Here is a 10304-nt window from a genome sequence, read left to right as displayed (position 1 = left end):
ACGTGCTGGGATAGGGAAAGGCCGCAGATATCGAGCAGCAGCACGCCGGGACACTCCCCCCTCGGCTCTACCCCAGTCTCGCCAGAGGTTTGATGTCGCATTGCTCTGTAGAACATGGGCTTCCAGACATGTAAGAAGGGCCCGACACCAACGTGTGCAACGCCGGTCAACTCCCCATTGAAGCAAATGGCCGTCGTTGTTTGAAATTACGTGGTGCGTGGGTTGTATAGAAGTCCTTGATATATTGATGTCATTTATCGTTGTCATATCATAAGTCTGATCCCATACGCAACACACACAACTTCAACTCTCTTTATCATTCGAGGCCGGCGTTGCAAGTACGCATCGGCGTCTGCAAATCAATCAAAGAACTTGATTATTTGTGATGGCGCTAGCAGGCCCCACACCCGCAGCTAGATGCACCGCAGTGGTGCAGCGTGGTCCCACCTCCGCCAGGCTCCAGCCTGCGGTGCCTCGAATGGCAATCGTCGTGCGCTCGGCTCGTGATCACGATGGCTCTGGTCACGACCACCTGCCCCTGTGAGTGACAAGTTGCAACGGTGTCGTAAACTGGCGTCCTTCACGCTGCCTCGAGCGACATACTGTAACGTGTATGCTGTGTATGATGCACGAGAACTGCTCGGCGGCGCTGTCTCCACAACAACAGATCGCGCGCCACTCGCTGTACTGTAAGGCACGCCGCTCACGCTGCGGGTGCTCTGCTGCCACCGCTTGCCGCTTTGCATGGGCTCTGCAGGACCGAGGGCCTGCCGCTGTCCCTCTTTCACCCCTACCGTACGCTCCCGCCAGCGGGCTTGGTGAGCAGCGGCCGCGATAACGCACGGCACCTCATTCTGGAAGCCTGACCACAAGTGCAACTGGGTTTGATGGAGGGACCCATGTGCAAGTTACTGCCCGCATGTAGGCTGGCCGCTGGGTGCATGCTTCGCCACTGCTTCTCACGCCCAAGCCGCTTGCGTGCGCTGCAACCCCACTGCAGACGCTTCAGCACGAAGAGGAGGCGTGCGACCCCGAGGAGCGCGCCTGCAAGGTGCGCCATCGCGCAGCTGTCACTCATTGTGTCTCCTGCATTCGTGTATGTACCTTGCAGGGTAGGACCTCTCGTTTCTCTTCTTTGCATGCAGTCCTCGATTACCCGTTGCTTGTGCTGGTTGGCAGTCTCCTGGGCGCTTACCCACTCTCCTTTCTCGGCCACATGCGCAGACCCCAGCGCATGTGTACGAGGCGCGCTGCGCGGTGTGCAGCGGCACGGGCTGGGCCCGCAACGTGTCCAACGGCCGCCGCGGCAACCTGCACACCTGCGTCGCCTGCCACGGCCTCGGTGAGTCAGCGTGAGGGGGGCCTTACCGCAAACAGCAACCCTGCTCGCATGGACGCTTGGGGCTTGCGTTGCCCCAAGGTGGCCAGGGCTTGGCTTGCACTGTCCTTCAAATCGTCACGGAAATCGTCACGGAAAGGATGCGTTTGGCATCCAGCCCTGCCTTCCCAGCCACCACGCCCTGCGCTCAGCCCCTCCCTGGCACTCCTGCCCCCTTGCAGGCTACGTACGCCGAACGACGGCCCGGTTCTGCCCCGACGGCCCCGCCCGCATGGCAATCGCCCGTGGCCCCTCGCCCCCGCCGCCCAGCAACCAGCCCCCGCTCTTTGAGCCGCGCCGCAAGGCAGCCCCAAAGGTGCAGCAGGCGCCGCCCGCGCCGGCTCCAACGCTGCTGGCTGCCCAGACCCTGGCGCAGCCGGGCCAGCAGGCGCCGCGGGCCGCACCCAAGCAGCCGCAGCAGCCCTTTCCGGTGAAGAAGGCCGCGACGCCGCCGCTGCAGCTGCCGCCACGCGTAACGACGGGGCCGCGCCTGCAGGCAGCGAGCTGAGCTGTCCAGGGAGGGGCGACGCCCTGGTGTCGCGCAGAGCGCCTGGCGCCTGGATGTTAGACAGCCATATAAACCCCTACGCCGTGGTCTATGCCTACTGCGTGTCGTCGGCCGCAGTGTTGGTGGGTGGCGTTTGCAGCAGTGCAGCGACCTACAAGCCTTTTGCAACAGAATCGCTTCTGTGATGTGCAGCGACCCGCGTGCCGCGCGCCGTGGCCTTGCGTGGGTGCCCTGAGGATGCCGCCACCGGCCCGCACGCCAGCTCCGCGGCGTCGTGCCCGCCTTGCCGCGCACGCGTGAAAGCACAGGGCCGCCCGGACGGAGCATTCCTTGGGTAATCGCCCACATCGCCTCCTCCCTTTCCTGCTCTTCTACTGCCTTTGTCTTGGGGCCCCCGACGGCGAGCGGCCCTCTGGCACCAACCGTTGTTTGTGCACCACTGTGCGCGCAGCATGCAACGCCCCTTGCGTGATCGCTGTGCTGGTGGACCCCACCAGCCTTCAATTCCTTGGATTCCGAGCGCACGCCCGCAATACGTGGCAAATCCTGCCGCGCAGCTGCTGGGCGCATCGCTTCCGACATGCGCGTCGGTCAGCCGTCCGATGCCCGTCGATGCACTCACGTCGAGCGCGCGTCGGTGGGCCTAACCGGCACCGACAATGCTTCACGGCTGCTGCAAAGCAGTCGCTTGAACGCTGGCATGCATTCAGGTCTCTGCTCTTCCCAAACATCAAGCCGTCTCGGGTAAAACGCAGTGTTGGCGCTTTTATCCGGTCACACAAGGGGCTTTTGCAGGGGCATCTCGTCCTTTGGGGCCGACCTTTTCTGAGGTCTGTGGGTGAGGGGATTACGATTCGCGTGTGACTTTTTGTGGTACGCCGTGGCAGCTTGCGGCGTGCGCGATGAATCGGCTGCACCTGACACGCGCGTGACTGTCCTGCAGTTGGCGACAACATCACTTGCCCAATGTGTTCATGACGGAGAGTCTTGACATGTAATGTGCGCTGTGTCCTCAAAGGGAATGTAAGTAGATTTACAGCTTCTCTCTCGGCCGCCGCGCCTGCTGCGCTGCCGCCCGCCGCCGCTCAGCTGCGGCCGCCAGGGCACCCCAGTGCTCCGCCGCCGCCCTGTGCAGCTGCACGTGCCGCTCGACAATGCTCGAGTGGTCCTCCGCATAGCCACCCCCAATTGCCGCGGCAATGGGCACCCCGGCCTCTGCGCAGCAGGCCATGACGTAACGGTCGCGTGCAGCAATGCCGGCGTCGCTGAGCGCCATCTTGCCCAGCGCGTCGCCCGCCGCCACGTCAGCGCCCGCGTTGTACAGCACGAGGCCAGGCTGCTGCTCTGCCAGCAGGCGCGGCAGCGTGGCGCGGAGCGCCTGCAATGCCCGGCGTTGGTGCGTGCCCCGCGGTTGTGAGGGGGGAGAGATACTGCGTGTATGCCTAGGATGAAGGGCTACTGTGTTCACTCATACGTCAAACATGTGAGTGTGGCTTCAGGTGGATGTGCAAGGCATGTTGTTCTGCTCAGGGTTTTGTATGTAACAGACGTACAAGAGAAGCGGGAAGCACACACTGTGTGCGGTTGCAAACTCTCAGGCCTGCAGCACGCACACAGAGCACAGCACATCATATCATGCAAACACACACCCACACACTCACCCCAAGATACTCCTGGTCACTCGTGCCAGCTGGCAGGGCGATGTCCAGGTCGCTCTGTTGCAACCGCGCAGGGAATCCTGCGGACACGCATAAAGTCGGGAGTAGAGTGCGTGATGGGGTCTGTGTGTAAAGGCTGGCCCTGTCCTGCATGAGTATCGTAAGGGCGTCAGCTGCGGGCCTGCACAGGCTTTGCAGAGACAGTTTCAAGCGGCCTGCTCGCTGTTGTGAGCTCTGTGACAGCTGGGCAGGCGGCAAAGCGGCGCGGCGCCTCACCTTGGTCCTTACAGTGCATAGAGAAGGTGAAGACAGATGGATCTGTTGCGCGCGAGCGACAATTGCATGTTGTGACAGCAGACGCGACGGCGTACGCGCGGGCAGAATTCGCACGCCGTGGCTGCGGAACCCAGCTGCGCCGAGCTCGCGCCCAGCATACAGCAGAGCACAGCACCGCACTGCGCATTGCCGGGGCTCACCGCCCTCGAATATTGCGGCGGTGCCGTCCCCTTGGTGGACATCCAGGTCGACAAACATGCAGCGCCCCACGCCCGCGTCCCGCTGGGCGGCACGCGCTGCAACCGCCTGGGCAGTGGGACAGGGGTTTGTGCCGGCGGGTGGCGTGGGCACAGGTGGCGATTCCCTTCTGCCGCAGTGGTGAGCGCAGGGGGCTGAAGTGGGCGGGCGGCCAGACCAACACCACCGCAAGCCACCCAACCGACTTGGAACCCACCTGGTCGTTGAAGATGCACCAGCCTGCAGATTGAAAGAGATGGGGCAGACACAGCACGGGTTGCAGAGCGTTGGCTGGGCGGAAGCTGGCGGGAAGCTGCAAGACTGCACAGTGCCACAGGGTACATGGCCCTAGGGTTGGATATTCGTTGGCAGCGCAGCAATGCGAGCCCTGTCAAAAGATCATTGATCATTGCTGCCAGCCGGGAGCGCTGCGCACCAGCGCCGTAGTCTCTATGCGCGTGGTGCGTGCCGCCGTTGCACATCACCGCCACCCCCAGCTGAAGCGCGAGCCGCGCGGCCAGCACCGCCGAGCCGGCGCCGACTAGGGTGCGGCGCACGAGCGTGGGGCTCCACGGCAGGCCGATGCGGCGCATGAGGGCGGGGTCTATAGAGCCATCCAGGAAGGCCCGCACGTAGCCCTCATCGTGGACCTGCGGTTGGCGATTTTGAACGCGCATTAGCGCGCGGCTACCGCACGGCGCAGCTTCGCTAGTACCGGTAGACAGGCTCCGTTTTCGTGCTGGTCTGACAGTTGAATGGGCTGAGCATCGGCCGCGGGCTACAGGGGTCATGCAGCTGTGCACGTGCACCCCACCCTGCGCGGCTGTGCGGTCCCGCCTTCACCAAGCAGAGCGTCCCGACATCAGGAGGCTCTGGCGTGAAGGTGCGGCCCGCGAGGCCGAGCTCTTGCAGCCGCAGGTACAGCAGGTGGTCCTTGGGCATCGGGAAGCGGTGGCCGTCTGGCAGCGGCGACAGCTGGAAGTCCGGGTGGTACACTACAGGGTGCGCCAGCGCCGCGGGGGCCGCCCGCGCGGCCGCGGCGCAGCGGGAGCGTAGCTGATGTTGCTGCAAACGGCCGAAGGCCGCAGCGCGGCGAAGCGCGGCGGCGCCAATGGGCGCGCGCATATTGCTACTGTGCTATTTTGCTATTGGATACGCGCCGTAGCTAAAACTGCCGCGCGCCGATTTTGCGAAATCGAAGTGCCATGCCAGCTGATCACCGCACACACGGTAGTGACAGAACAGATGGCGCAATTGATCTTAGAGCTGGTTACTTGCTGTACTTGGGCTCATGTGCATGCTCTCGCCAATGCTGGTTTTTGGTCACTCGCCACCTGCGTGTGGTCTGGTGTGTTTGTCTCAGCCCTTCTTCCAGCGGTTGCAAGTATGCGACGTGCCTCAACTTCTGGATCAAAGTGGATCTGGCTCCGACAACCCCGGGAATCGTGCAGGCCTGGCACCCCCCGCACACAGTTGAGCGTACAGTAGAAGCGTGGGGCAGGACGCTACATCCAAACAGCTCATGTCATCCAACGAATGGGTCCAGCTATCAAGAAACCGTAGAAATCATGTAGCCTTCTGCAAAGGTTGCATGGCTTGGCCCAATCGCACGATCCAGGAGTGTTGCACATACGTTTGACCGTGGTCAAAACATTCATATTGAGCCTTCAAACGCTACGTTGCGCTACGTTGCGCATGCGGTACGCTATGGGCACAGCTTACCACGGCAGCACACCTGCTCAGCGCTTCCAACCTCTCACTCGCCCACAATAGTTGCTGTGTGGGGGGGGGGGGTGCGGCCGATCAACAGCTGGACAATCCTCGTTGATAGGATGTATGCTGTGTACCTTGATCCGTCAGATGCGGTCAACCCATGGTTCATCTTTATTCAGAGCATCTTTTAACTTCAGATGCATGAACTGCGGCAGAAACGTGCGGCACCGGAGTTCAGGCAGCGCTCAAGGTGCGCTCCAGCTGCAGCATGACCATGGGGGCATGACCGCTCATGTTTCAGCCATGCACCTTGTTTGGTGTAGGCGAGCCAGGGAAGCAGTTCAAAGGAAAACACGGACTCACAAATCACATATCCGACATAGAAGCCCTCAATCGGAAGGCGTGCCCAGTCACCAACGCGTGTAAAGCGATCGAGTCGAAGTGCCTCGCGGGCCCACAGAAGAGAGAAGGAAGACCTTTCTTTGTCTTGCTGTGGGCCGCGCTCTTAGATCAAACGTCGTTGGTTTGGCATCATCATGTTGCTTGGCACACGCAGCACGAGAGCGACCTGGCCGGTGCAACCGCGCCACAGACTTATTAGCTGTCCCGCAGTCGTGCGCCCGTCGGCGCTGCCGACAGCTGAGCGGCCCTCGGTCGCCGACCTCCTCGCCGCGCACGGGATTGCGCAAAGCGCGCTGCAGGTGCGTGAGGGGTCTCTTACTTGTCGTACTGCTTTAGGGTGGGCAAAATGCGTTTTTGACAGCAGACACACACATATAATCGATTTTCTGCTGCGCTGTGTTGCTTAGGCAGTGCCGCCCACTCGATGATCCGCGTCGCTCCCGCCTTCGGTCCCGCGCACTGCAGAGCGCCATCACCCGTTGTCCCGAGCTGCTGAGCAGCTCAACTGCGGACCGCGTTGAGCCGTTGTTGCGGCTGCTGGCCCTCGAAGGGTTCAGCGAGCCGCAGCAGCTGGAGCAGCTGCTCTTGAAATGCCCGCAGGTGAATCGACGCGCCACGCAAGCAGCTGCCTCAAGACGCTGCGCATGCGGACTGCGGCTGCTGTGCGCATCGCCGAGCGCAGCAGCACACCGGCGCATGTGATCACACCCATACAGTGGTGCCAGCAAGCCCTATTTGAACGCACCATCATCAACACGCGCCCCCACCCCTCAGATGCCCACATATTGCATAGCCAAGGCAGAGGCTAGCCTGCAGTTCCTGTCGGAAAGCCTCGGACTGGACCCGCAGCAGCGCGCCGAGGTCGTGCGGCGCTTCCCTCAGGTGCGGCCTGCGGCATGCGCCGGCTGTCCCGCAGCAGCTTCGCCGAATTCGCAGGCGCAGGGTCGCAGCCGCCGGCGCCGCTGCGAGCATGCCGCCCTCCATCACCGCCTCAAAAGCGCGCGGGCCACCTTCGCAAACGCCGCGCCAGGTGCTGGGTTACGGCGCTAAGTCGTGGCTGCAGCCGCAGCTGGCGTTCCTGCGCAGCCTGGGTGTAGCACAGGAGGACCTGCCCGCGCTGGTCATGGCGCGGCCCCAGGTGCTGGGGTCGCACATATTGCTGGTGAGCGCACTGCGCTGCTGCTGCTGCTGCAGCTGCTGCTGCTGCTGCTGCTGCTGCAGCTGCTGCTGCTGCTGCTGCTGCTGCTGCTGCTGCAGCTGCTGCTGCTGCTGCTGCTGCTGCCGCTGCTGCTGCTGCTGCCGCCGCCGCCGCCGCCGCTGCTGCTGCCGCTGCTGCTGCTGCTGCTGCTGCTGCAGCACGCACGGCGGTGGCAGTCACAGGGAAAGGAGTGCTGGGGTCGTTGGGCTTGGAATGCCGAGGCTCGAAAGCACGCGCAGGTGGCGAGGTAGTCAACGTAGCGCGATGACGCAGGGCAACGGTCCCTGTGTCAGCCGTGGCCACCATGCAATCGCGCGCAGCGCGCGGCGCCGCCATCCCGCCCCCCCTCTGCACCCTGCACCTCGCCTCGCTCACCATCACCCCCCACCCCATTCGCACCACACCCTTAACAACATCACCGGGCAGGTGACGAAGTGGCTGACGCGTTATGTCAAGGTTCCGCGCAAGAAGGTGGGCTCCGTGCTGCACCTGTACCCCTACGACTACTCCCCAGCCTTTGCCACCGGCCTCCGAAAGTACGTGGCCGCCAAGATGCAGGCCGAGGCGGAGGCCGCGGCGGGGGCGGCGGCCGCGCCGGAGGAGAGCGACGAGGATGAGGAGGGCAGCAACCGCGGCGGGCAGGCCGGCGGGCCCGCCGCGGAGTGATGTGACAGCGCGTCGCCGGGGGCGCGGCCCAAGCCAGGGAGTTTTCTGCGTTTCCTGGGGCTTCGCTGCCGGCCCGAAAGGTGCTGTGAGGGGGCGCGAGTCAGGCCCCTGGCCGCAGATGGGAGGCGGCCCTCGGGTCGCACAACGCCTGTACCACCAAATTGTAGCACTGCACCTCAATTGCCGCCCAACATGGAGGCCGCGCAGCCGCAAGGCGCTGCGACCTCAGTGGGGCCCGCCGCCACCATCCGCGCGGCAGCTGGCCGCTGGCCCCTTGGCGCGGCCTGCACTGTACGCACACCCGTCGCGACCCACGCGACGCACCTCGTCTTGTCGCAACTTGTTGGCGGCCACGTTTGCCTTCACCATGCACGGCTTCGGCAACGCGGGGGCTGCGCAGCGCAGAGCTCGTGCGCGCTGCTCGCCTGATTCTTCCTTGTCGCATCTGGCGCTTGCTGCTGCTGACGTTGCGTGACGCTTTTTGAGAGCTACCTCTTTCCTGCATGTCGCAGCGGTGCCTCTCTTTGTATCAAGCATATGGGTGCGCCGAAAGTCGTGCTTTTGCACAGGGCATTGGCGGTCAGAGAAGAAACCTACAGCACACGGGTGGCCCGTGCGCCTCCGTTTTTCCCATAGCATCGCCGTGGAAAAGGAACTGTAGTTCTTATCATGCCAACAGAATCCTCGTTCAATCTGGCAATGTTGCCAGGCGAGGAGGAGGGTGCGAGCCCCTGTGACAGGTGCCGGCTGGCTGCTGGCGCCCCCAGTGTACTGTATGACGTCGCGCCTACTCAGCGCTGCGCATTGGTGCGCCCAACCTGCTGCCTCGCCTCAACGTGTAATATTAGGCTACTCACGGCAACCAGGCCTGCAGAGCCGCGAGCATTGCAGAGGCCTCACTGCTGGGTACCCAAAACATGTCATAAACGCACAGCGCACCAAAACTTCTATATCACTCGCCGAAGCACAGCCGCTCCGCCTCAGCTTTGAGCTCCCGCAACAGCGGCAGCGCCGCCGCCACCGCCGCCTCGCCAAACGCCGCCGCCCCTTCCGCGTCGCCGCCGCCGCCGCCGCCGCCGCCCGCGCCACGCCCAGGACCCTCGCCGCCGCGCCCCGCCGCGGCCGCGTGCCGCGCGACGCAGCCCAGGCGGTGCACCAGCGAGTACACCTGCCGGAGCGCACGCGCGCCGCCGCCTTTGCCGGCGCCGCCGCTGCCTCGCACGCCCTCACCCTCGCCTGCACCGCTCGCCTCTGCGGCCGCGGCGCGCGCGCGGTTCTCCGACTCGAGCATCCCTGAGACGGCCGCCGCGCGCCGCAGCAGCGGCTCGGGCATCCCCAACGCGCGCGCGAGCGCGATGCCGTAGTGCGTCGCGGCGTCGCTATCACTGCCGCCGCCGCCGCCGGCGTCGTCGGCGGAAACCATACTCCAGCGGTAGTGCAGGCTGTCCCCCGCAACGTCTACCTGCGTGGCAGTTTGGGTGGGGGACGGGTAGGGCGGCGTGCGCCCTGCACCACGGGGGATCTGGAGTGCTGCGGGGGCAGCTGAGCAGGCGGGCGGCAGCCCCGAGGGCTCAAAAGCACATGACGGCTGCTCCCACGATCCCCGACGAGTCTGAGTGCAAGCAACCTTGCATCACCAGACAAGATTTTACAGCCCACCCCCCACCGCCCCGCCCGAAACACTGCGGCGGGGCGCTGCGGGCTTTTGGACCCGCTCGCTCGCCGAGCCCCGCGGCGTGCCTGCATGCGCCAGAGCCTGCAGCTGGGGTACAGCGATGCGAGCTCCTCCAGCTGCCTGAAGTGCGTCGCCAGCAGCGTGGGGCAGCCCAGGGTCAGCAGATACTCGCACACCTGGACGGGCCATCAGCGGGCGGTTGGGTCGGTTGCAGCAGTGTGGGCGGTTGGGGCAGTTGGGGCGGTTGGGGGGTCAGGCCGTTCGAGCGGGGTGTTGGCCCGTCCGCGCTGCTGCGTGTGCAGAAGCAGCGCGGCCAGGCAGCTGGGGACAAGAAAGCGTCTTTGCAAGCCGTGCGTGGCGCAAAACAGGGCGCTACTCGAAGGCAGAGCAGAGCAGATGGGGCCCGAGCGCCGGCGGCTGGCCGGCAGCTGCGCGCCTTTTCGCGGTGCGCACCGCCCAGGCGAGGCCGACGCCGTCGGCAGTGGATGTTGCCCTGCCCAGCTCGTCTATGAGCACCAGCGAGCGGTCGGTGGCCTGAGACACGATGGCGGCCGTCTCTGGGGGGGGGCACGGGGTCCGGGAAGGGGGCGGGG

At 64.6% G+C, this 10304-nt stretch overlaps 4 protein-coding genes across 4 annotated transcripts in view; 2 read left to right on the top strand and 2 right to left on the bottom strand.

Moving 5' to 3' along the window:
• Window positions 1–478: 478 nt before the first annotated feature.
• On the top strand, window positions 479–1886 carry MNEG_1558 (hypothetical protein; the record flags this gene model as incomplete). The annotated part of the gene is made up of 5 exons (XM_014049962.1): window positions 479–540; window positions 758–818; window positions 1001–1051; window positions 1225–1342; window positions 1561–1886. 5 exons carry the CDS (start codon window positions 479–481, stop codon window positions 1884–1886), a joined length of 618 nt encoding a protein of 205 aa, XP_013905416.1.
• Window positions 1887–2919: 1033 nt separating this feature from the next.
• MNEG_1557 (Uncharacterized protein) lies at window positions 2920–5182 on the bottom strand (the record flags this gene model as incomplete). Its single annotated transcript, XM_014049961.1, has 7 exons — window positions 2920–3264; window positions 3548–3624; window positions 3821–3862; window positions 4021–4126; window positions 4275–4297; window positions 4494–4707; window positions 4901–5182. The coding sequence occupies 7 exons, from the start codon at window positions 5180–5182 to the stop codon at window positions 2920–2922; spliced, it is 1089 nt and encodes a 362-aa protein (XP_013905415.1).
• Window positions 5183–6946: 1764 nt separating this feature from the next.
• Window positions 6947–8036, top strand: MNEG_1556 (hypothetical protein; the record flags this gene model as incomplete). The annotated part of the gene is made up of 4 exons (XM_014049960.1): window positions 6947–7054; window positions 7203–7310; window positions 7367–7609; window positions 7797–8036. 4 exons carry the CDS (start codon window positions 6947–6949, stop codon window positions 8034–8036), a joined length of 699 nt encoding a protein of 232 aa, XP_013905414.1.
• Window positions 8037–8988: 952 nt separating this feature from the next.
• The window catches only part of MNEG_1555 (DNA mismatch repair protein MSH4), a gene marked incomplete at both ends in the record, with an annotated part of 7764 nt that continues 6448 nt past the window's right edge, over window positions 8989–10304 (bottom strand). Inside the window, 3 exons of the mRNA XM_014049959.1 lie at window positions 8989–9498; window positions 9696–9887; window positions 10165–10268. Of these exons, the coding sequence (XP_013905413.1) occupies window positions 8989–9498; window positions 9696–9887; window positions 10165–10268 (806 nt within the window). The remainder of the gene's footprint in view (window positions 9499–9695; window positions 9888–10164; window positions 10269–10304) is intronic.

This window comes from Monoraphidium neglectum, assembly GCF_000611645.1.
Source record: "Monoraphidium neglectum strain SAG 48.87 unplaced genomic scaffold scaffold00158, whole genome shotgun sequence".
NCBI lineage: Eukaryota > Viridiplantae > Chlorophyta > Chlorophyceae > Sphaeropleales > Selenastraceae > Monoraphidium > Monoraphidium neglectum.
The sequence above is the reverse complement of the archived record's forward strand: the minus strand, read 5'-3'. Positions and strand labels throughout refer to the sequence as shown.